The following is a 27,105-nucleotide window of genomic DNA, read 5'->3' on the forward strand; positions in this document are numbered from 1 at the left end:
GCCGCAGCCGCAGCCTTGCACCTGCCAGCACGCGCAGACACAACACCCACGCCCGGGGGCACCATTCCTTTATTTTATTTAAGGCAAAGCACCAGCCCCCTTGGCCCGTCAGCTGTTCCCCTTGGCCTCAGGCTCCCCGGCGTCCTCCGCGGCAGGGCTGGGGGTCTTCACGGCGTCCTCTCCGGCAGCGGTGAGGGTCTGGGGGCTCCTCTCCTCCTTCGAGGTGAGCCCGCTCGGCGCTGCCTCCTGGAAAAGCAGAAGGCCAGGCGCGCCCAGCGCCCCTTCAGCCCCGGCCCGCACCAGTGCCTCCCTGCTCAGCCCCAGGGCGTGTGTGGGAGGGCATCCCTCTACCTTGGGCAGGGGTCCCTCAAGGCTGGAGTCGAGCAGCGCCGCCTCACTCAGGCCCGACTCGCCATCCACGCTGATGAAGATGCCTGGGGTCTCACACTCCGGCCCCTCCTCCCGGAAGTCCATGGCTTCTTCCGAGGGGGGAGGGCCCGACCGGGCCGAGGAGGAGGAGGAAGAGGAGGCAGCGGCGGCAGAGGAAGATGGGGCTCCCGCTCCCCCTGGCTTCAGCTTCTCCTCCTCCAGCTGCCGCTTTAAGGCCTTCTCCTGAGCCAGCCGCAGGCCGATGAGGTCCTGAGGCGGCCGCGGGGTCGGGGCCGGGGATGGAGTCGGAGCCGGGGCCGGGGCTGGGGTGGGGGCCAGTGCCAGGCTCTCCAGGTCATCCTGGGTTTGGGGATGGGTACACAGGAACTCAGAAGACAGCGGGAAGGGGAGCCAGGGCCGACAGGAGGAAGCAGGCAAGGTGGGTGCAAGGAAAGAGGCAGCAAGGGACAGGACCCCCCACCCCTCTGGAGCAGGGGCAGCTGGCAGCCCAGTGGAGCATGGGGGGAGCACGGAGAAGGAGCTGTACGGTGGGGCTGGGGGAACCTCACCTCCTCCATGGGGCCCGCAGCTGCCTCCTTGCCCTCCGGCTCCTGCTTGCCACTGGCTTCCAGGATAGCCATGATGGAGTTGGGGATGTGTGCTTGCTGGGTGGAGAGCGAGGGGGGCCATGGAGAGAGCTGCCCCTTGCAGCTGGACACCCCCTCTTCCCAGCACCGGGCGGCTGGAGCCCTGGGATACCCGCCCCCAGCACCACGTGGGGTACCTGGTGGGGGGTGAAGGACCGCACATGTGCCAGCAGGGGCTCGCGGAGCTCTGGGCACTTGTCGAAGACGGCCCCCAACTGCTGCGGCGGCAGCTGCAGGATGACCTGGAAGCTCTGGGGCTTGGTGCGCTGGCAGCACTTGATGAAGCCTTCCCACACCTTGGGGTACTTCCACACCTGCACAGGACACGGAGGGGCCACGCGGGCCACACCAGCTACCTCTGGGGTCGGCACAGCCCCAGACCTCCTTCTGAGGACTTGGGATTCCCAGCCCTGGCCGCCGGAGCCTCATGTGGGCCACCCAGAACCTGCTCTGGGGTGACAGGGTTTGTGTCCCAACTTTGCTTCCCTGTTTCCCTGGTCTTATGCACCCCGCACGTGCTGGCTCAGTGCCTAGGTCTCCACTTGAGACCCCACTGAGACCTGGGTTACATCGCGGGCTTGGCCTGGTTCAGCCCTGGCTGTTGTGGGGTTTGGGGAGTGCGAGCTGCAGAGGACAGCTGTCTCTCAAGGAAGAAAAAAGAAAACCAGAATCTTCCCTGGGCTTGGCCACCAGCTCGTCCTATTCCCACAGCGGCCTCGAGGGGGCGACATTGGCCCTGCTTAACCAGCGGCGCTGCCTCAGCCAGATGTGGCCAGCTGTGCCTGCATCCCACGTGGGGCTTGCTTGCAGACTCTCTCGTTCTAAGCAAGCCCTAATTTCTTGAACACTGGTGGCAGGGTGGCTTCCCTGGGACACAGAGCACCCCAAGCCTGACACTCCCTCAGCACCTGTGGCTGTCTTAGTCAGGGACCCCTCCCTGGGCCCACTCCTGGCCGGTGGGCGTGGGGGGCGTTACCTGCTTCATGATGAGGCGGGACAGGATGTTCATGACGAAGCCCCCCAGGCGGGGGTACATGGTCAGGGCCTGGATGACAGTCCGCATGAGCAGCATGGGCAGGGGGCTCTGCTCCATCAGGTGCTGCATCACCACGGCCAGCACCTCCGACGTATACACGTTCCGCTCCGCGAAGCACAGGTTGGTGGCTGCGGGGAGGCGGAGAGTGGGCCTGTCCCCTCCGTCCTCTGCCCCCTGGTGCAGAAGCCCCACCCCCAGTCCAGCTGCCAGGCCCCCAAAGCTCCCAGGGAGACAGGAAGACACTCCCCAGCCCCACTATCTGGCTCAGCAGACCACCCCATCCAGGGTCCTGGGTCTCAGGAAACTGCAGGCTCTGCCCCAGGACAGGCAAGCCTGAGACTGGGGAGCCCCCACCCTGGGAAAGGGGGAAAGGGTAAAGACGGGAGCTCTTGGCCCCTAGGGACGACGGCCGAGGCCAGGAAGGTGCCCTGCCCCCTGGCACAGCTGGGCACTGGAGGCAGGCCCCTGAGGGGCTGAGAGACGGCCAGATGCCTGAGGCCCATCACAGCGGGGGATGGCGCAGTGGGGGGATGTGGAGGGGACACGGGAGGGCTGCCAGAAGGGTTGTGCTCCCTCAGCCCCTGGACCCTCACGAGATGCTGCTCCCCCAAACACCACTGCCACGTTGAGTCAGTGAGCCATAAGTCTTTATTGAGCCACAAGAGAGGCCCCCAGCCCTCTGGAGGCTCACTGGAGAGTGAGGGTGCTGAGGTGAGGTGGATGGCGTGACAGGCAGGGGCCACCCTAGAAGCCCCATCTCCACACAGCCAGGCACTCCTGGGTTCACTTACTCTCCCTCCCCTGACATCCCCCGTCCCTGAGTCCCACCCCACTGCATCCGTCTCCTAGGGACGCCCCCCAGCCACCCGCCCAGTCCACACAGCCACTGGCTGTAGGGAAGGGGACATCTTGAAGTTAAAACCAGACCGGGCCCTCCCGGAGGCCCTCAGGGGATCCAGGCCAAGCCCCCTCCCCACTGCTTGTGCAGCTCCATGTGGGTGGCCCCAGGCTGTTACTACAGACCACAGCTACAACTGTGCCTCGCCTCCTGATCAGGGCCCCTCTGCCCTCAAGTCTGGGGTCCAGCGACTGCCTCCCCTTTGCTTACCTCCTCTCCCTGGTCTCAGCTGGCACAGTCCTTTCTCCAGAAGCCCTCCCTATGCTCCACCACCCTGGCTGGGGCAGGTGACCCTGTGGCTGCCCCATTGCAGCTCTGCCTGCCCCACTCTCTGGGCTGTCCCTGCCCCACCGTGACTTTTTCTAACTGCCGGGCTGGGTCTCCTGATGGGGAGTCTCCACCCGCAGAAAGGCCAGCCTGAGAAGCGGACAGCTCCCGCCTTCACTACGAGTGGCTGTCGGGGGTGGCTCTGCTGTGGAGTGAGAGGCCACGAACCCCAATGGCGCCCCACAGGAACAGGGACCTGCTGTCACCTCTGCCGGCCACCGTGTGCTGGGACAGGATGCCAGTGAACCCAGCAGCATTTCACTGAGCCGTGGAGCTGCCGAGCTGGCCGTGGAGTGGGCCAACCTGCCTCAGTTCACCAGGGGGCCAGAACTCCTGCACAGCCTGGGGCCCGCAAGCCTGCCCTCCCCAGGCTTTAGCGCCTGCTGCGCTGTGGATCTCCGCCCAAGAGAACTCGCCCAGGAAGTCAGCAAAGGCCCACCATTGCTCCGGGCTCCCTGGGACAGGCAGCTGGCCCCAGGGGAGGGCCACCGCAAGGCCTCCACCGCCTCTGACAGGGAGGGTAGGAGGAGAACAGCTCTGGGAAAGTGGCTACGGGGGCAGGACCCTCCCCATCGCCCCTTCATGAGACCTGATGGTACTTGGCCACCAAGCCTCAGCTGTCGGGTGTCCTGACACAGTCACATGACCTCCGAGCTCTCTGCTTCCTGTCCACAGAACGGAAGTCAGCGCACAGGGGAGGCGTGCTGAGGTCAGCAGGGGCCACAGGCTTTTTAGGGAGCACCAGATTCCTGGCAAGAGCTTGGCAAGGGTGGTGACCACAGGGGACAGCCAGAGCTCACTGCCAACACCATGCTGCTGTGGCCAGGACCACGGCCTGGGTCTGTGCTAGCGGCAGGTACCATGGGAGGGCGGCGGGGTCAGGTGGGTTTGGGGGGACAGGAGCCTCACCTTTGATGATGGACTTCATGTCGCACTTCACCGAGTCGATGTTGTGCAGCGCGATGAGGAGCTCTCCGGGGTTCAGGGGGGACAGGGCCGAGTTCCCCTCACCTGCAGCAGGGGGAGCAGGGGTGGGGGGAGACAGGGCGGAAGAGGTGAATGGCACCAAGGGAGCTGGGAGGACACCCCACTGCAGCCATCTAGGGGAGCAGAGGTGGGCTCTGCTTTGGGGTGTCCTGAGCCCACAGGCTGGTCCCCGAGCATGGCTCCCCTAGCCCACACCACTGCAGCTTCCTCAGCTGTAGGCTTCTCCCCGTTTTGGCCTCCCAGCGCCCAGTGCCAGGCAGAGAGCCCGCCTACCGTGCTGGGTGCCCAGCAGGCGGTTGAAAACCTCCTTCACCACGATCGGGTTGAGTTTGATGAGCTTCGGCAGGGCCTGGATCACCTCCTTCTGCAGGGCCATGGGGCCGGTAGTCAGCTGTGCTGCCCCCCTCCGGGCAGGCCACTGTGTCCTGGGGCCCACCCTACCCCTCCGCCCCCCTGGGGTGGTCCCCCCACCTGAGGCCCTGTGCTCCTGAAACACACACACACACTCACCATCAGGCCCCCTCACCCGCCAGGCTACAGAGGGGCAGCCCAACCCTCCCCCTCCCTGTCACCCTGGCTGATGGAGGTCCTGGGAGCAGACAGAGTGGGGCTTCCCAAGAAGGGACTTCTGCAGACCTCGGGACAGTTGGGGCACGTCACATGTGTGTTCACACACATGGGAGAGTCCTGTGACCTTTGTCTCATGGGTGAGCCGGGAGTCTCTAAGATGTCTTAGACCTGCTCCACAGACTCCCTGTCCCACCAGGCCCGCCGGTGGGCAGCCGGCAGCCGAGCCCCCTACCTTCTCCAGCCCATTCAGCACTGGGATGAGAAAGCGGACGTCAGGCAGCCGCTTGTGGTAGAGGTCCCGGACACGCTTCACCAGCTCCGGGGAGGGCGGGACTGCAGGGCGAGGCGGCAGGAGGTTGTTGGGAGGCAGGGGAAGACGGGGCTTAGGGGAGCAGGCTCAGCAGGGATTCTTGGGCCTCTACCCTGTCTGTTCTTGGGATGGGGAAAACCCTCCTGGGGACCCAGCTGCTGTTCCCCAGCATGTGGGAAGCAGGGGGCAGGAAGAGGGACGGCGGGGAGCACGGGGGAGGGACGGCGGGGCCACCTTTGTCCGTGAGGCTGTGCAGGCAGCGGGTGACGAGCGTCTCTGCCCCCTTGGGACAGTTTTCCACCAGCAGCAGCAGCTCCGGGGAGTTCATGCCCATCCCTCGGATCTGAAGGCAAGGAGGGATTTTGGGGCATCAGGGTTGGCGCCCTGGGAGAGGGTGGGCAGCTGCGGGGATGAGGTTGGAGAGCCAGGGGCCAGGGAAGGCTGGAGGACCGCCGTCTCTGCTGTGGGTGTGGGTGTACCCAGCCTGAGGTCTCAGGTCTTGAGGAAGGCTTGCCTGGCCCCTGTCCACGCCCTCTATGACCACCCTTGCCCCGGCTGGGCTGCTCCCAGTCGGCCCCACCATGAGCACCACGGCCAGGGACCCTGGCCAGGCCACTCCTCTCCCCGGTTGGCATCCCTGGGTATGAATGAAATGCCAGCCTCTGCCCCCAGGGGCTCGCTGTCCTGCAGCTAGCTTGCCACACACACTGGCTGAGGAAAGCACTGAAAGTGGGTGGCAGGCACGTGGGGATGAGGCCACTTCCTTTCACATCACTAGTGTCAGGGCAGCCGACTCCTGTCCACCCGTTGCGAGGAAGAAGGCAGGCAGCGCCAAGTCACCCCTCACCGGGGTCGTCTGGCAGCAGGCAGAGGGTCCTGCCCGCTGGCGCCTCTGGCTTAGAGGCTTACGTGCGAGAGTTCCAGGAGGTCCTAGGCCCATGCTGGATGAGCACCCCTCTTACTGAAGGCAATAAGAGGCGCTGAGCGAAAGAGGGAAGCAGGGCAGGATCCAGGGCTGTCCCCCCAGGCACTGAGCAGGGCCCACTGTGCTGTCACCCGCAGGGCTGGTGGGTGACACGTGGGCCCCACACCCTCTGAGCTGGCACAGGTGCTGCAGGGATGTCACAGGGATACCATGTGAAGAGCAGTCAGGGACTCAGTCCTGCCCGGCCTGGGGCCTCACCGGCTGCTCGATGACCCTGAGCACCGTGCGCTTGATGTCGGCGATGGCCTCAGTGTAGACGGCCGCCAGCTCATGGATCAGCTTGTGGTTCTGGGGCAAGAGGGCCAGGTACAGGTACAGACACTGCTTCACCGTCTCCTCGGTCCAGGGTGCGGCCACCTCTGACAGGGGCAAGGACCGTCATCAGGCGGGCCCAGGCTGTCCCTCCTCAGGGAGCGGGGGCAAGGGGAGGCAGCAGCAGGGGACTGGGGTCAGGAAGCAAACCGTTCTGGGATGGGGAGGTGGCCAGTGCAGGACGAGGCTTCCCAGCGTCCCAAGCAGTGGGGAGGACCTTCCTCACGAGACTCCGTCCCCCCCGCTGCCTGGCCCTCAGGGACGAAGCCCCCTCCTCTGGTGAGGACCCCCCTCGCCTATCCCAGGGGCCCCTTCTTCGGGTCACATGCCACCTGCACTGGTCCCCGAGTGCCCCCTTGCTCTTACAACTGGCCATGCTGGCGGTGCCCTTGCATGTCTCCTGGGAAGGCCTTCCACTTCCAAGCTGCCCTGGCACTCCTGTGCTCCACATCCCGATCTCAGACCTTCCCATTCAACTGTCCCTTTACTGGGGGCCCAGGTGCCACTCTACAGTTCTGGAGTGGGGGTGGGGGGGTGAGGCTGGGGCTTTGGCGAGGGTTCTGGTCTCTGGGGTGGCCCAGCCTGGCCCTTGTAGGTGAGTCGGAGGCCCTTGTCCCCTGGGCTGACCATCTCTGGCTGTTCCTGTGGCCCAGGCTTGGGCTCCAGCAGGTGCTTGGGCCACGCCCCATGAACCTGCGCCCCACCTGTGTCCTTGTCGGCGCCAAACAGCACAGATGGTGGGTTGGGATGGACCAAGAGCTGCAGGTAGTTGAGGGCGAACTTCTCCACATACTCTCGCAGCTGCTCCTTCTCGTACATGCGCTTGATGAAGAGCAGGGCCTGGGAGCGCACCTGAGGGCAGCAGGGGTGCGGGCAAGGAAGCGAGGGGCAGCTGAGACCCCTGTCTGGACTGGTTGCAGTGACAGGGCACCCCCTAGCCCAAGGCAGGCCATGCACCAACCATCTGCATCTTGTCAGCCCCGTGTACTGCTGCCCTCTGCCTTGCTTACAATGCTCAGGGGAGCTGCCGCTTCCTGGGGTTCCCCCAACGCAGCACTGCTGCCACACTGCCCTGGCTCTGCCAGTTGGCACATGAGGCTCTCAGCCTGGAGTGCCTGTAGCTACGCCCCATTTAATCAGAGGCCACCTGACAGAAGTAGGGGTGGGGATGGATCCTGCACATAGCAGGTGCACAGGGGCAGGACCTGGGCCAGGTGTGCACAGCCTCCTCCCACTTGCTGCTGAGGGAGCCAGCAAGAGGCTGGAGGGGGAATGGTCAAGGGGTCGCCTCAACTACGGCTACACCCTCATCCTGCAGAGAACACCTCCCCATGTTCCGATTCTCAGCTCACATGGCTCCTCCCTTCAGGAAGCCTTGCTCCCTTGGAATGGTCCCTGGCCTAGGCGCACAGCCAGATGGGGCAGGGACTGTGGAGGAGGCCAGGTGGCCACTCGGGGCAGAGGGCGTGGCCTGGTAGGGGCTGGCTCACCTTGTCCTTCTCATGGGAGCTGAGGTCCAGGAGGACGTGCAGGTACTGGAACTGGCGCGACGGACGCTTGAAGATCAGGTCCCGGAGGGTGGACATGCCCAGGTAAGTGCGGCTCTGCAGCGTGAGAGGGACCAGGAGAGCTCAGCTCCTGGCACGTGCCTGCGCCGTCACTGCACCTCACGCGTCCTCGCCCCCCTCACCTCATCCTCGCAGTACTTGCGGATCACCTCCAGGGCGTTCTCAGTGATCAGCGGTGCCTCCAGCACCACCTTGGTGAAGATCCTGCCGGGGTAGGGGGAGAAGCAGGGCCCAGCTGCACAAGGCTGCCTAGACTGCCCGCCCTGCCTGATTTAACAAAGCTGTGTGTGGGGAAAGGAGTGATCTAGGCAGACACTTCCCTGCAGAACTCCCTACGGTCAAGAGGGAAAACCTGGGGGGCTACGGCACTGTTTCCAACACCTGCAACCCGTGAGGGTGCCACTTCCAGTCTGGGCTCCTCTGTTTCCAATCCAGCTTCCCACACATGCACCTGGGAGGCGCAGCCAATGGCCTAGGTGCTGGGACCCCTGCCACCTACACAGGGGGACCCTGATGGAACTGCAGGCTCCTGCATTCAGCCTGGCCAGCCCTGAATGCGTGAGCACCTGGGAAGTGACCCAGTGGATGTCTAGTAGATTTAAGACAAACTTTTTTTTTTCTTCTTTAAGTTGGAATTCCTAATATTAGTGCAGCAATAGGAGGGAACAGGGAGGACCGTTTCAGATACAGGAGAGACAACAGGCCACCTTAAGATGACACTTGAGTGGGCAGTAACAGAGAAGCCAGCTATGCCAAGAGCAAGGGGAGAACATTCCAACAGCCCGATGCTAAGGCCTTCTATTGCCTACATTTGAGGAATAGTCGGCCACAGTGGCTTTAGCCTGGGGGAGGGTGCAAACAGGCTGAAGGTGCTGGGCCCAACAGGCCTTCCCGATGAGACTGTTACCCTGGTGCGATGGGGAAATGTGGACACATCTTAGTAGGGATGTGTTCACACAGGCACACAGGTCCATGGTCCCAGCTACTCCCAGGGCTCCTGTGAGGATGCCAGGTGGGCAAGCCGGAGGCAAGGAATAAGCAGAGAGGAGCCAGGGTTGTGGCGCAGCGCTCTAAGCTGTTGCCTACAGGGCCGGCACCCCTATCAGAGCAGTGGCTTGGGTCTTGGCGCCTCCGCTTCCAATCCAGCTCTCTGTTCGTGTGCCTGGGAAGGCAGCAGATGGCCCGAGTGCTTGGGTCCCTGCCACTCACATGGGCAATCTGGATGGAGTTGCAGGCTCCTGGCTTCAACCTAGTCCAGCCCTGGCCACTGCAGCCACTTGGGGAATGGACCAGGGAAGGGCAAGTCTCTCCTTCAATCAAGTAAAGCTTAAGAAAAAAAAAAAAAAAAGTGGAAGCTAGTGTCCTGCAGCCAGGTTAAGTTGTCTCCTGCGTCACAGGTATCACTTTGCGTCCCTGCTCCCTACTAACAGGCCTGGGAAAGCAGAAGATGGTCCAAGTGCTTGGGCCCCTGTGCCCGTGCAGGAGAGACCTGGAGGAAGCTCCGGGCTCCTGGTTTCAGCCTGGCCCCGCCCTGACCATGCAGCCATTTGGAGGGTCAACAAATGAGGCAGACCGCTTTCTGCCCTCTGCTCTACCTCTTCATGTAAAGAAAAGAGAGAGAGAACACGCAGAGACCAACAGAAGCAAGACAGGTGAGGGTATTTCTGGTGCCCAGAAGCCCACAAGGTGGGCACCATCACTGATACTGGGCACACAGGTCCAGAGGGGAAGGGACAAGGGCCAGCCGAAGGAGCAGGACCCGGCGGGCACAGGGCGCCCCTCACCCATCCTTGGGGTCCGGCTTCTCCTGGAGGCCAGAGAGCAGGCGGATGAGGCAGTCCTCGTACTTGTCCGGGGTGCCCGAGGCCCCAGCTGCCAGGTAGGCATTGTACTCTTGGTAGAGCCAGGCGAAGGCCAGGTCCAGGCGGGCCCGCACGTCCTCTAGGATGAAGGACAGTACCTCGGCCTTCAGCCCCGAGTCAAACTGCGTCACCAGGCTGGCTAGGATCTTCACACGCACCTGCGGGAGAGCGGGGAACGTCAAACCCTGCTGCTCTTCCTGCCTGGGAGATGCGGCTTGGAGCGAGGCAGGCGAGCCCACAGGCCCGGGATCGGGAGGCTCTCACTGGTGTGGCTAGACTGGAAAGAAAGGCGGGGTACAACCACCCACTACCTAGAACAGAGCCCAGCTTACAGTCGGAGGACCTGGAAGGAGCTCAAAGACTCCCCTAATCTAGGTGCTTACCCCGGGGAGGAGGGGGTACAGGGAACAGCCAAGGGAAGCATGTTCCTGAGAGCTGGAAGTATTTTTAAGAGGACATTTCTGAGGTTCTAGTGAATTAAAAGTTAACTTAAGGGGCCGGTGCTGTGGTGGAGCAGGTACAACCACTTCCTGTGATGTCAGAGGGCAAGGTGAGCGCTCATCTGTGACCCAGCTGCTCTACTTCCGATCTGGCTCCCCGCTCACGGCCTGGGAAAGCAGCGGAGGACGGCGCCCACTTACGAGGCCCAGATCAGACTCACTGCTCCTGGGTTCAATTTGCCCCAGCTCTGGCCACTGCGGGGATCTGGGGATCCTCCAAGTAGCAGGACTGGGTGGTCAGGGAAGATGTGGATCTGCAACCTTGACAGGACATCAACCTGGAGGGGTGACCCACCCTGTCCGCCCTGCCGACCTAGCCCCCCTGTTCCCTTCCCGTCCGCCCTGACTAGCCCTCCCTGTGCCCTCTGCAGCCAGCGCTGTGCTCGTCCCACACACGTGTGCATCTGTGGCCCCCAACGTCTCAGGGCGAGGCTGCAGCCACCACCACGTGCTTCACGGCACACGGATACGAGCTGGGAGCAGTGGCCATGCGCCAGGCCCGGCACTTGCCCAGCACTGAGGAGTGGGGACAGGCGGAGGGGCCGGCGCACACCTGGGCTGCCCCGCTGCAGGCCACGGCCTTCTCGGCCCGTAAGATCCGCTTCACGGCGCCCAGCTTCATGGCCTCCACCTGCGCGTCAGTCAGGGGCTTGAGCACATCACTGAGACGGAAGATTTTCTTCCGGCCACCAGCACCCGTCAACCTGTGGGAGAGCAGTGACACAGAGACGGTAACGAGAGCCCCCCTGCAGCCCAGGCCGGGCTGGCCACACACAGACACCTGTCCCCACTGGCCCTGCAGGCTGGAAGAGGGTAGCCCTGAGGACAAGGACGGGAACAAGCATTGGCACTCACCGCGTGGAATGCTTCCCAGGCCTCATTACCCCACAACCCAAGAGCCACTCACTTTTTAGCTACTTGCTCCCCACTAGAATTCTCCCAATGTCAGACATGAGAGGGGACGCTTCTACAGAAAACTAAGCCTGAGGGCCTGGTGTGATGGCTCAACTGGGTAATCGTCGCCTTGCAAACGCCGGGATCCCATGCAGGTGCCAGTTTATGTCTTGGCTGCTCCATTCCCTATCCAGCTCCCTGCCTGTGGCCTGGGAAAGCAGTGGAGGATGGCCTAAGGCCTTGGGACCCTGGACCCACATGGGAGACCTGAAGAAGCTCCTGGCTGCTGGTTTTGGAATGGCTCAGCTCCAGCCATTGTGGTCATTTGGGGAGCGAACCAGCGGACAGAAGATTCATCTCTCCTCTCTGCACAGCTGCCTTTCCAATACAAATAAAGAAGATCCCAGGGTTACCAGCAAGGGCTCTGGAATGGCAGAGAACCTGGCTGGGCCTGCTGTCAGACCACCCTCAGGGCTCGCACACGGGGTGCAGCCGGAGGCGGGGCTCACAGCCTGGAGGACTTACCGCGGCTGCGTGACAGGGATGATGGGCTCCGGCCTCCTCTTGGCCTGCGGCACCTCCTCCTCCAGGGGTGACATGGAGCTCAGCGAGCCCACCACCGAGATGGCCTGGCCCTGGGCCGACAGCCGCCGCTTGATGAGGACGCTCTCGGGCTTCGCCACCTTCTCCTCCTTGGGCTCTTCTTTGCACTGCTTGGTCTGCTCCACGCCTGAGGGAGGAGGCACAGTCAACGGCAGGCACGTCAGCACCAGCTGCCCCGTGCAAGGTCCTCCTGGTGTGCCCAGCTCTAATGCCAACCCTAGTTCGCAATTTAGTACACGTTTTGGGTGCCGGTGTGGTGGTTCAACAGGCTAATCCTGCACCTCCAAGTGCTGGCATCCTGGCTGCTCCACTTTTGATCCAGCTCTCTGCTTAAGGCCTGGGAAAGCAGCAGAGGATGGCTCAGGTGCTGGGGTCACGACACCCATGTGGAAGACCCCGAAGAGGCTTCCTGGCTTTGGATCGGCTCAACTTTAGTTGTTGTGGCCATGTTGAGGAGTGATCCAGCAGACGAAAGATCTTTGTCTCTCTCTCCAATCTTCCTTTCCAATAAAATAAATGTTTAAAAAAATAAAATCTTAAAAAAAAAAAAATTTAGTATACATTTTATAAAGAACTAGAAGACAGGATCTAGGGGGCTAACACTGTGGTGCAGTGGGGTAAGCTGCCATTTGCATCATAGCATTCCTCTACTGAGGTGCCAATTTGAGTCTTGGCTGCTCCATTTTCAATCCAGTTCCCTGATAATGTTCCTTTATCAGGAGAAAATGGTCCAACTGTTTGGGTCCCTGCCACCACATGGGAGACCCTGGCTTTGGCCTAGCCCGCCTGTTGCAGACGTTTGCAGAGTAAACCAGCAGGTGGAAGCGTGCTCTTGCTGTCTCTCAAGCACTCTCTCTCTCTCGCTCGCTCTAACTCGGAGGAGAGTTTGAAGGTTGAAGACCCAGTTACAAAGAAACATTTAAGAAGACAGAAATTTTCCTGATTTCATCATCAAATTATCATGCTAGACTCTGTAAATATGTGCAATCATTATGCAGCAACTAACGAAAAAAATTAACACGAGACAAGGAAGTCAGCTTCCCTGTGACCTCACTATCGAGGTTCTCTCGAAGTTCACGGGAAACGGGGGCCCAGCACAGTGGCCTAGCGGCCACAGACCTCACCTTGACCACATCAGGATCCCATACTGGTGCTGGTTCTAATCCCGGCGGCCCTGCTTCCCATCCAGCTCCCTGCTTGTGGCCTGGGAAAGCAGTGGAGGACGGCCCAAAGCTTTGGGATCCTGCACCTGCATGGGAGACCCAGAAGAGCTCCTGGCTCCAGATCAGCTCAGTTCTGCCAGCTGTGGCCACTTATGGAGTCAATCATTGGATGGAAGATCTTTCTCTCTGCCTCTCCTCCTCTCTGTATATTTGACTTTCCAATGAAACAATTAAATCTTAAAAAAAAAATTTTTTTTTCATGGAAAACGGAATTTAATGATAGATGTGTTCTCATACAGAATGCTTCCAATCCATGGAGAACGACTGCCATGAGCTTCCCAAAGATCCCCGGGCAGGAAAGAAGAGATGAAGCTAACCCATGGGGCTGTGGAGATGAGGACAGACTACAAGGGCTGCCCTGAGTTCGCCTGGGAAGCAGCAGGAAGGTTCTGGTGGGGGTGTCCCGTGTCCTGTGCACGCAGACCAAACCTCGGCTGTGCTGCTACCCTGCACCGCACTGTGAGGGGCCGAGACAGCTGGCAAGCGACCCCTGTCAGCTGGCAGCAGGGGGGCGGGCAGTCTGGGACCCCTGGGGTGTCAATCTCTGGGTCTATGAACCCGTCATTCACCTGCAGGGCCACGAGTGGGCTCTCCCACCACCAGCAGGAGCGCTTTTCCGGCAAGCACTGCGCCCGCCGAGCCCGCTACCCCTGCAGGTCACTCACCAGGCCCCAGGCCGGCAGCTGTCATCTGGGTGGCCATGAGCCGGGCCAGGTGCTTGATCTGGGCTTCAGTGCCTGCTGACTCCACAGGCGTGTAGATGGCTTGGAAAGAGGCGGGCATGGTCTCGGGCAGGTACACCATGCTGATGAGGACCTGGGGGATAGCCACAAGAGCCACCCCTTAACTGCGGGCTCTGCGAGGCCAGGACACGGCCGGGACTGACACTGTGCTCAGGGCACACTGCACAGCGTGGGGCTGGAAGGCACCAGGGGCTGAGCCTGGAGGGCTGAGTAAATGGCACCAGGTAAGGGCAATAGTGGGCTAGCTCAGAGCAAGGCCCTTCAGGGCAGTCCAGGCTGAGGAGCAGCTGAGCTAGTACCCTGGCCAGGAGGGCAAACTGACTCAGGGAAGACCCTATTGGCTGGACACTGACTTGAAAAAGAAGTCAGCTTGTGCTGTGGTGTAGTAGGTTAAGCTACTGCTCAACATGCCCGCACTGTGCATCAGAGAATCTGTTCCAAGTCCCAGCTCCTCCACTTTCAATGCAACATCTCGCTGATGTGCCTAGAGGCAAGGACTTGGATCTCTGCCACTCAGGGGAGACCTGGGTGAGCTGCCGGCTCCTGGCTTCAGCCTGACGCAATTCCAGCTACTGGGGGAATGAATCAGTAGATGAAAGGTCTCTCTCTCAAATAGAACAAACTTTAAGCAAAAGCAAAAACAAAGGCAAATAAACAAAACAAAACCAGGCACCTTAACGGAGCACCCATGTATTTTAATAATGGGGAACCAAAGACAATTTTAAATTCTCCACACATTCCAAACCTTGAGTGCACATCTTGAAAGCTAATGACCCTGGGCCCGGCGCAGTGGCGCAAGTGGTTAAGGTCCTCGCCTAGCACGCCCGGGATCCCATATGGGCGCCGGTTCTAATCCCGGCAGCCCCGCTTCCCTTCCAGCTCCCTGCCTGTGGCTGGGAAAGCAGTCGAGGACGGCCCAAAGCTTTGGGACCCTGCTGGGCCGAAGTCCTGGCTTCGGATCGGCATAGCATCGACCGTTGCGCTCACTTGGGGAGTGAAACGGATGGAAGATCTTCCTCTCTGTCTCTCCTCTCTGTATATCTGCCTTTCCAATGAAAAAATAATAAAAATAAATCTTTAGAAAGCTAATGACCCTGAGACCCAGATGTCACTCAGTAACCAAGTTCCCTGGCACCCCCAGGTTAAGAGGAGGCTGAGGAGGAGGCGAGGGCCTCTGGGCCAAGTCACGGGCACTGCCTCAGGGAGGACGGGTGCCCTCCCACAGGGTCGGTCATCCAGGCGAGGGCTTTTCAGGATAGACAATCTTTGAGGAGGGCGCTGCCCATCCTTCCCCACCACTGCCCAATCCCCAGCAACTAGTGGGGTTCCTGATCATGCTAACAAATGTCCCCCGGCAAAGGAGAGGTAGGAGTGAAAACAAGGGGGTGGGATGGAGACTTGGGGCGCTGGATGGTGGGAGTAAGCTACAAGCAGACATCCATCCAGAGCCAGGAGGGGCTGCCAGGCCATCCCTCCCAGGACGGAAGCCACCAGGCGGAGGTGGGCAGCATGGAACGGGTGCCAGGGGAAGGGGGCCCAGCCATCCTCACCAGATTGGCCACGTTGTCGGGCGTCAGCAGGGGCTGCAGGAACTCGGCCGTGATGTCTGTGTCAGACTGGCCTGAGATTTGGGCCGAGGCCTTGGATGTCCCCGACGGGCCTGGCTCCAGGTCCTTGTCCTCATCATCCTCCCCAAGGTTGGGCTCTGGAATCAGGGAGAAAAAGCGGCTTGCCTCCGGTCCCCGGAGCCCCAGGGACCTGAGCAGCCAGGCTGCAATCCTGACCCCCCCATCACAGCGTCACACAGCCTTGGCCAACTCCCTGTCTCTTTCTGGGCCTCAGCGCTCCTCATCTGGCAAATGGGAACGAGCAGGGCCCCTTTCAGAGGACCTCACCAAGCCTGAAGAATACAATGTCTAGTTAACAGACTTCCGGTCCAGCGCTGGGTCACAGGCAGCTTAAGCCCACAGTATCCCATGTGGATCCCAGTTCAAGTCCTGACTGCTCTACTTCTGATCCAGCTCTCTGCTCATGCGCCTAGGAAAGCTGTGGAGGATGGCCCAAGTGTTTGGGCCCCTGTGCCCATGTGGGAGACCTGGAGGAAGCTCCTGGCTTTGGACTGGTCCAGCTCCAGCCACTGTGGCACTTGGGGAGTGGACCAGCGGATGGAAGATAACTCTGTTTCCCTAACTTAGCCTTCCAAAGCATCAACAAGCTTGCTCGAAGTCAGGATCTCATGGTGGGGTGAGGGGGGGTGAGTTCGGGGCCAGGGTGGGAATGCTGCTTGCTCCACCTAAGGGCCAGTCTCGACCCCACCCCAAATCCCCTGCTAGGGGACACCCTGTGATGTGTCAGTCAAACCTGAGAGAGGCCAAAACCGAGTACCTGGCTTCTGGCTTCGGCCTGGCAGCACCAGCTGCTGCAGGAATGCAGAGCATGAGCCAGCAGGAAGCGGCTGGTTCATGTGCTACAGGCATAGTTGGTAACAATTTTCTTTGTAAAAGAAATAAGGACCTCCTCTGGTGAGGGGGCTGGGGGAGGGGATGCTTGCAAAGGAAAGTGACTCGGTCTGTTGACCCTGCACTAGCTGCCCAGCCCACCCCTCTGCACACGCAGAGGTCTCCCGAGTCCTCGCGCAGGCTCTCTGTCCACATGCAGGGTTGACAAACATCAGCTGGCAGTCAGCATCAGCCCAGGACTGACAGAGGAGGGAGAGGTACTGGGCTCGGTTCTGGTGGGACTAGCATGCCACCAACACAGGCCTTGAGAATTTTTTTAAAGCATAAGAAAAAATAAAAATCAACCTGCCTAGTAGTAATGGGCACATTCTTTGCTCAAATGTTGACTTTTAAAACTATCCCCTACCCAAGGGGAACCAGGGTTCCTCGAAGAGTCCCCCCATCCTGAGAAGCAAGCAGACAGCCCCACAGCAAGGCGAGCATGGCAGGTGCTCCGCGCCCACCCCGCCAGCCGGCCCAGCCCACAGCTCACCCAGCTTCATCTTCTTCAGCGCAGAATCCGAGTCGTCCCGGGGCCGCTTGCGGGCGTCTCTGCTGCTGGGCATGTTACGGGCGATCTCGGCCTGGGGCGTGCCCAGGTCCACCAGCAGGGTGGTGATCTGGGCCTGGAACTCCAAGGAGGCCGGGTGCTTGAGGACACTCAACAGGTGCAGCTTGAGGTTCTTGCGGACGCTGCTCACCTGGGACTTGGCCAGTGTCGGCGGGAGGTTGGCTGTGGGGACAGCAGCGGCAGCTCGGGACGACCTCACGGTGTGTGGGGGGCGGCGAGGGGAGGCTGCTGGACCCACCTCACATCCCCAACCTTGGGCCATGGTCCTGCAGGCACCCCTAGAGGATGTTCTTGGGACCAGAGACCTACTGTGTGGCTGGCCCTTGAGTGTTCCACCACTACCAGGCCACCTTAACACAGGGAAACTCACCGTGCCTTTCAGTAGGCACGTCTTGGGTCCCCGCACCTCTGCCCTGGCAACCCCAAAGGCCTCTCCTAGGGAAGGCTACCAGCACCTCCAGAAGGTCCCAACTGAACCACGGCAACAGCTCCTGGCCGGGTCCCCTCCCCCGCCACCTGTGTGACCATCTGGCGGTCACCTTGACGAGCGGGCGGCCCCTGTCACCCGGCGCAAAAGCGCGTCTGGGCCAGAGCCTGCTCGGCACCTACTGCCCTTTCAGTCAACACCACTCCTGTTCTCCTGTGAAGGAACCATTCTGAATCCATCCTCAGTCCAAGCGGGCAGGAGAACTGGGGCTGGCGAGAACCCCCCAGTCCCTGGGTCACAGTGATTGGTTCAGAGACAAGGTCACAATCTGGCTTGGCCAATCAGAAACAATGAACGCGGGCCCATGGACTTCCGCCGGAATGACTGGGGAGGAGACCCTCCCTGGCCTCTGGGGTTGCTATGTGGATGCATGCAAGCCTGGAGCCTTGCGGGTAGGTGGGGGCCAGGGAGTCAGCCCTGGGTCCCAATCAAAGATTCAGAGATTGAAGTAAATATGAAGAAGGGAACAGGCAAGAGGGGAGAGACAGCTCTCCTGCGTGTGCACACTCCCACTCCGAGCCCAGAGAAGCCAGGGCCCCCACGTCCCTCCATGGGACATCTGCCCTCAGTTTTTCGGCAGCCTGGGGTGGTGAGGCAGAGGCTGAACTCTCCAGAAGGACTTGTGGTTCTCAGATCCGCCTGCACTTAGCATGGTTCCAGCGCTGCCTTGGAACCAGGGCTCTGTCCAATACTGAAGCAACCCCCCCACACACAGGGAACCCCACCCTTGTGCCCACATCCTGCTAGGCTGCTGAGCACTCCGGGGCGCGGCACCTGGCTCATGTCTGCTCAAGGAGGTGAAGGGGGTGCGGTGTAGGGGGGCATTCACCTACCGTGCAGGGTCTCATAGGCCTGGATCACCTCGGACATGAACATGGGTCTCTGGCGGGCGATGTTGGCGAGGGAGCCCAGGGCCGTGGTCAGGTTGATGGAGGAGATGGCCGGGTGCACCATGAACTTAAGCAGCTGCTCCAGGGCGGCCTTGCCCTCTTCCCACAGCAGATCTGGAGGAAGGACCCAGAAGCCGTCAGCAGGCCTGTTCTCCCGGGGATGTGAGGGGGGGACAGGCTGGTCTGGGGGGGAAAGCTAAAAGAGAACCTGCTATCTGGATGGCTACACACAGCAGGAAAAACAAACAGGGTGACAGGTTCCACGAGACCACCAGTGAGCACAGGGATACTTCAAGGGAGTGACATCAAGAGGCCTTGAGGGCCAGCACCGCGGGGCAGTGGGCCGAGCTGCCAGCTGTGACGTCCGTGCCCTGGCTGGGAACCAGTCCAGGTCCTGCTGATGTGCCCGGGAAAGCAGCGCCTGATGGTCCAAGTCCTTGGGCTCCTGCACTCATGACAGACCCCGATGAAATTGGAGGCTCCTGGAGTGAACCGACTGACTAAAGATTTCTCTCTCTGTGTCTCCCCCCTCTTGTAACTGTCTTTCAAATAAATAAATACAGATACTTGTTGTGGGCTAAGTTTAATGCTTGTTGGCATGGACAGGAACAGGAACTGGGCTTGTGGCTAAAAACACCTAGACTAGGTGGACTCTTTTTTTATCCAATATCCTGCTAAATGAGGATATGGGGGGAGGATATGGGGATAAGGAGAGATGAAGGAGCAATAAAGTCAGACTTCACAGAGACTTCCACCATCACTGGTCTCCTGCCGGTTACTCTCCACGTTACTGGCGCTGCTGCCCGAGCATTTACTTTTAAATTTAACAACAACAGAAAATGTGGAGCCCATCTTTCTAGACATCTTCCACACAAAACACCTCAAGTGCTCCATCTGAAAGAGTGAATGACAGAACTGCTGGACGGTGACCTAACTGCGACCTCAGTGCGGCCAATTCGTGGGCTCCTCCTGGAGGAGGCTGCTGCCTAGTGGACGGGGAGGCTGCTGAGCAGGCAGGAAGCTACACGTGCCCAGCCCACGCAGGTACGCCACGCTCTGCTGCCATACGCAACTCGACACCTCACGTGGATGCTCCAGTGAGGACCACCCCATCACCAGTATGAAAACTGAGAGCCCAGAGCCTGCTCCCGAGTGGAGCCAAGACCACCATGCTGTGCTCTCAGCCGAAACAACACAGGCCTGGCCTTGTGAACACAAAGGGAAACAAAGTAACCAAGAGACAAATACTTTTGTCAAACATAGCTGAATGAGGACACAAGGAACAGAAAAGCAGGGGGCTGAAGGAGAGGAAACCCAGCGTCACCAGTGACTGCCCGTGGGAGCGGGGCTGGAGCAAGGCTGCCACTCCCCCGCTCTCTGCTCACCTACTGATGCCCCAACATCGGGAGGAAACCAGAGTGTGCGATACCACACCTTTGTTTATTCTTTTTTTTTTTTAAGATTTATTTTTACTGGAAAGGCAGATTTACAGAGAGGCAGTGACAGACAAAAAGATCTTCCATCTGCTGGTTCACTCCCTGAATGGTCACAACAGCTGGAGCTGAGCCAATCTGAAGCCAGGAGCCTCTTCCGGGTCTCCCACACGGGTGCAGGGTCCCAAGGCTTTGGGCCGTCCTTGACTGCTTTGCCAGGCCACAAGCAGGGAGCTGGATGGAAAGTGCAGCAGCCAGGACACAAACCAGAGGCCATGTGGAATCCCAATGCATGGAAAGATTTAGCTGACTATTGTACCAGGCCCCTTATTTAATCTTTTGGGGGAGAAAATTAACATTAATTTATTCGCTTTTCAATTTACAGAAACAACAAAATATAGTTCACCAGCAAATGAAGTTCAGAGGGGCCAGCAGTGTACGCAGCAAGTCAAACCACTGCCAAAGCTGCCAGCATCTCAAAAGCATGGTTCAAGTCCCAGCTGCTCCACTTCCGACCCAGCTGCTCCACAGCTAAGATGCCTGAGCAGCAGTGGAGCACGGCCCAAGCACCTGTGCCCCTGCACGCACATGGGAGACCAGGATGGAGCTCCAGAATCCTAGCTGTGGCTTGGGCCAACCCTGGCTCACGAGGCCATGTGGGGAATGAAACCAACGAGTGAAGCTCTCTCTCACTCTCTCTTCCTCTCTGTACCTTCACCTTTCAGAGAACTAGAACATAAAGCCAAGGCAGACCAAGGGGGCGAGGGAGGGGCGCAGGAGCAGGTGCGGCGCCCACGGACGGCTCCGTCGCTGGCCGGCACTCACTGTACTGGATGTAGGGGTGGTCCCGGGGCACGCGGTCCAGGCTGATGTCATGCTCCTGGCGTCGGGGAATCTCGGAGTCGGCCATGCGAGGGGAGAGGGTCACAATGAGGCCCTCCACGAACTTGATGGCGTGGGTGCGGATGCCGTCGTTGTCGGAGTCCAACAGCAGGATGATGTCCCCGGCCATGGCGGACACCATGTCCCAGCAGGCCTCCTGGAGCTCACTGATGACCCGCGACTTCACCATCCACTGCAGGGGGAGCGCAGAGATGGAGAGGGAGACGGCACGTCAGCCACCAGCACCCTTCATTACCACCCAGAGACCCAACAACAAGCTGCCCATTCGTTCTGGGTCACAGTGACTGTGGCACAGCTCAGCCCCAGCCCAGCACTGGGCGACGTTGGGGGCAGGGCCCGCAGGGAGCCGAGACGTGTCGGCCAGCCCTGCGCTCAGCGTTTGGGGAATGAATAAACCAACGTGCTCTAGGCAACTTCCTCACTCAGAGGACAATGCCGGACCCGCTCGCTCTCCGCTCCCACTGACCCACCTGCAGTCGGCCCTCAACACCGAGGCTTGTGGGTGACTGAGGCCTGGGGGCAAGATGCCCTGGGGGCGGGGGCGGGCACGCACCTGCAGGGCCACCTTGTAGAGCTGGGTCATGGTCAGGATGGCCTTCTTCACCACGTTCACGTTCTCGTCCCTCAGTAGCATGTTGAGGTTCGCGATCAGCTTCAGGAGCAACTCGATGTCTCGCTTGCTGTGGAGGGAGGGGGACAAGGCAAGGCCGCCTTAGGGCAGGTGGACAAGGCAAGGCCGCCTTAGGGCAGGGGGGCAATGCAAGGCCGCCTTAGGGTGGGGGGGCAGGGGGACAAGGCAAGGCCGCCTTAGGGGTGTGTGGAGGGGAGGGGGATATTTTGGGGGGTGGGAGTCTGGGGCCCAACAGGGAAGGGCACTGGGATGGAGGGGGTAGCTGTCTCGGCTGCCAGCCCACCTGGAAGCCGGGCACGAAGCATGGCACCTCTTTAGGCTGCACCCAGGGGTAGGGAGGCCACCAGGTGACTGTGGGAACTGCAGTGAGCCAGTGATGCCGGGCGGCCTGAGGACTCTGAAAACGGCCACCCTTTGGGGCACTGCCTGTCGCCAAGGGGAGCCACAAAGGACTCGGTTGAGCATGAACAGTGACAAGGCCAGCCCCAAGCTCAGCACAGGGGAGGTAACAATGCAAATCAGGCCGTCACTCAGGGGGCCACAACCAGGAGACGCCAGGCCAGCGCTGTTAAGCAGCTAGCCAGCACCTGCTGCTTTAGCTCTCTGCTGCCCCTACAGCCTGACACAAATGCTGGTTACAACAGGCAAGGGGCACGGCAGGTCTGCTGCCAGTCTGGGGGGGGTGGGGGGGTGGTGGTGGTGGTGGTGGGGTGTGTGTGTGTGTGTGTGTGTGTGAATTCAAAGAAAAGATCCCAGCAACTGTGCTGGTGAATCAGCAAGCTCAGGAACCTCAGACATGGCTCTACTTCCGGAACCAGTCATGTGATCCTAAGGAAACTCCCAGGCCTTAGTTTCAGCCTGGGTTACAGGGTCAGGGAAGCCCTGCATGGTAGTATGCGCAGGGCTGACTAACAAAGAGGGTCCAGCGTCTAAGAAAGTGCCCAGCAAGCAGAACACCAAGCCAGGGGCAGGATGGCAGGGTATGGCTCACTCCTGCCAATTGCAGCTCCCAGCAAATGATTCATGGACAAGGAGGCAGCGACATGGCCAAGTCACTCAGTGTTCTGAACCTCAGCCTCCTCCTCCGTGAGAAGACAGTGACCCGGGCACCCACCGTGAGGACAGCGGGGGACAAGCCCTGAAGGCACCTAACTCAGGGTGGGCACGTGACCGTGCAAAGTACACTGAGCATCCAGCAGGGCCCATCCCCGCGTGCCCTGCCCACTGAGTAGAGACACCCTCTCCAGGGGAAGAGCATTACCAGGCTGCTCCCATCAGCCTGAGTCATTACAGCAACCACAGCGCAGGCTGGGAACCAGAGGCTGGAGGGCTACACAGGAGAGGGCCAGCTGAGCAAGCACCCCAGAAGTGAGGGAGAGCGGCCAGGAGCCAGGAGGCCAGCTCCTCCAGGGCAGACCCAGCAGGGCCCCTGAGCTCTCCCGTACCATGCCTCCTCGATGAAGCCGATGACAAATTTCCGCACTTCGATCGACTTGTCTGCTTGGAAAGCGATGATCTCCTGCCAAGGCCAGAAAAGGGCCATCAGTGAGGGGCTGGACCAGGATCCTCGTGCAGCCCCACCCAAGGCCCTCGGCCATCCCCTTGTCCCTTACATCCAGAAAGTTGTCCAGCAGCGTGGGGTCTTTGTTGATGATCAGCTCCTGGACCTGGAGGGTTGGGGAGGGGGGGAAGGAAGATACCATGGCAACAGCACTGACACGTGGGTGAAGGCACAGGGCGGGCAGCAGCAGCTTAGCCCCAGTACTGGCTCTGGGATACCCCCAGGTCAGTCCTGGTCCGGCAGCCTCCTCTCTCTGAGCCTCAGCTTATGCTTCTGTAAAATGGAACCTTAAACATCAGCTCACAAGGCTGTCAGGGGACCTCCACGGGAGCCAACAAAGTGCAGGTCCCGGCAGGCAGTAAGGACCTGATTGGGGGGGGGGGTAACCCCAGTGCTTCCCCTGCCTTAGGTGGCCCCTGACCACAACACCGTGGTCCAACAGGCGTCCTGTGACAGTGACAACCATCTCCTGACACCCATGGACCAACAGGCTCTTTGCAGTCAGCTCTTGCCAAGGACACCCCACACCGACCTGGGCCAGCCAGGACCCCTGCTCCTGGACCTCAAGGTGCTGTTGCCCAATGACTGATCTGTCATCTGCAGGGAGCACATCAGTATCCACTCTACTGCAGATACGGAGTCAGCTCCCGGGGCCACAGCCGAATGCACAGCACCACTGCAGTCTCCCAGGGTCCCCTGACCCCCACCCTGCCACCTCTGGGTTCTAGGGGTCCCTCTGCCTCCCACTCAGAACCAGGTCCAGTGCCCAAGCTGCGCACGCCCCTGGGCCTCTGCACACCCTTTCATGTCATCAGCCTCAGAACCCTTTCTCTTCCTCTTCCTCCAGGAAGCCCTCTCTGAACCACTTCCCTCAGCTGGGGCAGGACTGGCCTCAGGGCTCCATCCCCTTCTCCGTGGGGGTCACCAGGCCTGGGGATGACAGGAACCTACTCCAGACTGTACTCTGACAGGGCGGAAACGCAGCGCTGCGAGGATGAGCACGGCACCCTGTACGAACGACCTGGCCCTGGAGCCTGCTGCTTTTGGGACAATGTAAGTGGAACCCTCCCGTCTTACAGAACTTAGTGCAGCTTGGCCACCAGGGCAGGCACACACTCCCGGCTTAGGTGGGGACACTGGAGTGCCATTCCCCAAGTTGTCACAGATTCCGGTCCCCGACCCTCACCTGTCTGAGCACGGTGATCTTCGAATCATTGGTGATCAGCGCTGCCTGGTTCAGGAGATCCACTACCTGCAAGGAGGGATGCACAGGTGACCAGGTGACTGAGCTGGCCTTGCCGGCTCAGGCCCCCAGGGCCAGGTCATCCGGGGACGCCAGGTGTCCAGGCCCCTGTGCGAAGTCCCTCACGTCGCACTTACCCGCTCTGAGGTGGTCATGCCATCGATGCCTGGGCCCTCCTCTTGGGTGAAAAACTGCGACGCCACACTCCGGCGGGTGACACTGTCCCCGCTGCCCGTCGCCATGGCTGCCGTCAGAGGCTCCCTGGGAAAGAAGAGGCAGGTTACGCTCTGGGCAAGCTGTGGACAGACTGGCCTGGCCTGCTCCGCCATAGCACCCACAAGCGGCGCCTGCCACCTTCCCAGCCTGTGCTTGCTCTGCCTACCCCTTCAAAGCCCCTGCCCCCCCGTGACCAGGGTCTGTGCTCCGGGCTTGTGCTTGGGGGTGGGAGAGGGTGCCTACTGTTCCTGAAGTCAGAGGCCAAGCTCAAGGCCTCATCTCCAGGACTTTACATGTGGGAAGCTGACCCCAAGCACGGCCTGACCGCCTCACCCAACGGGGGCACACAGCAGCTGGCTGCCTCCAGCCCTCCTAGCTGCCTACCTGAGCTAGACTCCGGCCAGGATGCCTCAGCAAACTGCGTTATTTTCCTTCAAGATTGATTTGTTTATTGACTTTGAAAGGCAGAGAGAGAGGTCGTCCACTGGCTGATTTACTCTCCAAATGGCCACCATGGGTGGGGCCGTCTGGGTCCCTGAGTGGGCTGCATGGGTCACCCAGCATAGACACAGACACGCAGCTCATCTGTAAGCTCCAGGGAAGCAGGGCTTTCCCAGTGGCTGGATTCCAACATCCTCAGCATGGAAAATACTTGGCGCCTACTGTGTGCTTGACACATCTGCTGTGTGCGCCAAGATGCAGGAAAAAACTCCCCTCCCACAGGCCTCTGGATCCCTGCCCTAAAATAACAGCTAATGCTACATTTAACTGTTACCCAAGGCAATTCTAATGTTCTATACACTCCACACACCAGATGCGATGTTTTACATTGTAACTGACTAGAGACAGGTCTTGCACCCACTGGTTAGGCGTCAAATTGAAACCAAGTGCCTGGAACTAATAGGGACTGGAGCAAATTTGAGCCAGCACCTGCTGTCATCTGGGACATGAGCTAGGAAGTCAAACTTGGCACTCACATATGGGCTGTGCAGGGTCTTTCCCACTGTGCCACACACAGGATCCTAGGAACTCCATTTACAGAGGAGGAAATTGAAGGCTAGGAAGGTCAAGTCCTGGGGAAACAGGTGGCCGTGGCAGACCTGACCACTGGGTGCTGACAGCCACGGTGCGTTCCCGTCCCCGCCCCCACCTCCCCCTGGCAGGCCAAGGGGTGCAGCAGCGACACTGCCCTCATGGCCACTGGACACATGACGACACACTGAGACCCAAAGAGAAGCAGCTTCCTCTCATTTCTGGGCTGTCCTTGCATTTACTTACTTATTTTTTAAGGCAGATCCATATTCCCTTTCTGAATAGGTTACCAGATTACGTATTCACATTACACTTGTCACCACCATGTCAGAGTACACATCAAGCTTACTATGAAAACACACGCCCTGCACGCCGGCAGCAGCCCATACGTTTGGGCAAAGGCACGTTATGAGGTTCACACAGAAGCAGCCTAGGGGTGCCACCCCTCCACAGACACACACCATGTGACGGCTCAACTGGCTCACCCCTCTGTTTGCAGGTACCAGCATTCCCTATGAGTGCCAGTTCATGTCCCAGCTGCTCCACTTCCCATCCAGCTCCCTGCTTGTGGCCTGGGAAAGCAATGGAAGACGGCCCAAAGCTTTGTGGGACCCTGCACCTGCATGGGAGATCTGAGAGGGGCTCTTGGTTTCAGATTGGCTCAGCTCTGGCTGTCGCAGCCATTTGGGGAGTGAACCAGAGGACTGAAAATATTTCTTTCTTTCTCTCTGTAACGTTTGCCTTTCCAATAAAAATAAATAAGTCATTTTCAAAAAAAATCGCTCAAGAACCCGTTTCCTAAAACATGTCTGTCGTTAAGCCACACAGGGCCATCCTCTGGGAAGCCCACTGGGTCGGGGACACACCTGCCCCTGTCACCTTGGCTGTCTCCTCCATTCCTCCCATGATACACTGCTTTATTACAAGGATGTACCCCAGTGTTTTCTGTCTGACAACGAGGAACAGTAGCCAGTATCCCAGCGCACCTGCCACCACATGGTGGACAACCAGTTTTACCCCTGAAGGAGGATTTTTCATTCATTCATTCATTTAATTAACACAAACTGGGCATGACAGCTGGGAGCACGGACACAGTGCGTTCCAGCCCCAGTTCAGGGTCAGGCATCCATCAGTCAACGCGGAAATGAAGGTTTAAACTGTGAGAAGGAGGCAAGGGACGGTGGCCGATGGAAGAGGGTTCCCTGGCAAGACGTGGGAACGGAAGGAGGGAAAGTGGGAAGGTGGGAAAGTGGGAAGGCAAGGCGGTGGGGGGGCCTGGCAGAGGAAGTGACGTGAGAGTGGGCGTCCAGGCCAAAGGATGGATAGGAGTTAGCCAGGCAAGGATAGGATGAAAAGGACGTAACGGGCAACGGAGGGCTGCCCGTGCAAAACCCCTCCGACGCGGGAAGGCGCGCGGCGCGGAGCAGGGGCGCAGACGCCGGGCCGAGCCCACCAAGGGCTGCGGGCTGACGCGCTCTCCCCTGGAGGGGCCACGTTGGAACTTGGCCCCCCTCGAGGGCGAGCCCAGAGGAAGGGGTCCCCAGCAGGGATGGGGGGCAGGGAGGAGCGCAGAGTCCCGAACGCCGCCCGACCCTGCCCGTGCCTGTGCCCGCGCCCCTCCGCTGCCCTCACCCCCGAGGCCCTGACGCCCGTGTCCCGCTCACCGCGGCTCGGGCCTCCGTCCCCCTCGCGCCCCCTCAGCAGCGCCTCTTCGCAGACGCCGCCATCGCCGCCATCTTCCGTCCACCAAGGGGACAGCGCGCACGCGCCACACCTGCAGGGCGGCCGGGAAATGGAGTCCAGACC

The 27,105-nt window shown here is 60.2% G+C and overlaps 1 protein-coding gene across 1 annotated transcript; it reads right to left on the reverse strand.

Moving 5' to 3' along the window:
* Window positions 1–59: 59 nt before the first annotated feature.
* Window positions 60–27,093, reverse strand: SYMPK (symplekin). The gene is made up of 27 exons (XM_040996266.1): window positions 26,964–27,093; window positions 24,189–24,312; window positions 23,995–24,060; window positions 22,861–22,914; window positions 22,693–22,766; window positions 21,170–21,296; window positions 20,539–20,788; window positions 18,224–18,394; window positions 16,826–17,065; window positions 15,385–15,539; window positions 13,757–13,907; window positions 11,791–11,995; window positions 10,925–11,075; window positions 9,794–10,029; window positions 8,132–8,213; window positions 7,932–8,045; window positions 7,146–7,293; window positions 6,328–6,488; window positions 5,379–5,487; window positions 5,067–5,167; window positions 4,538–4,628; window positions 4,187–4,288; window positions 1,993–2,180; window positions 1,154–1,330; window positions 939–1,034; window positions 352–729; window positions 60–246 (listed from the first exon to the last, which is right to left on the reverse strand). The coding sequence occupies exons 2-27, from the start codon at window positions 24,291–24,293 to the stop codon at window positions 109–111; spliced, it is 3,870 nt and encodes a 1,289-aa protein (XP_040852200.1). The 5' UTR covers window positions 24,294–24,312; window positions 26,964–27,093; the 3' UTR covers window positions 60–108.
* Between the last annotated feature and the right edge of the window lie 12 nt (window positions 27,094–27,105).

This window comes from Ochotona curzoniae, unplaced genomic scaffold (assembly GCF_017591425.1).
Source record: "Ochotona curzoniae isolate NIBS_2020 unplaced genomic scaffold, NIBS_Ocur_1.0 patch260, whole genome shotgun sequence".
NCBI classification, from domain to species: Eukaryota; Metazoa; Chordata; class Mammalia; order Lagomorpha; family Ochotonidae; genus Ochotona; species Ochotona curzoniae.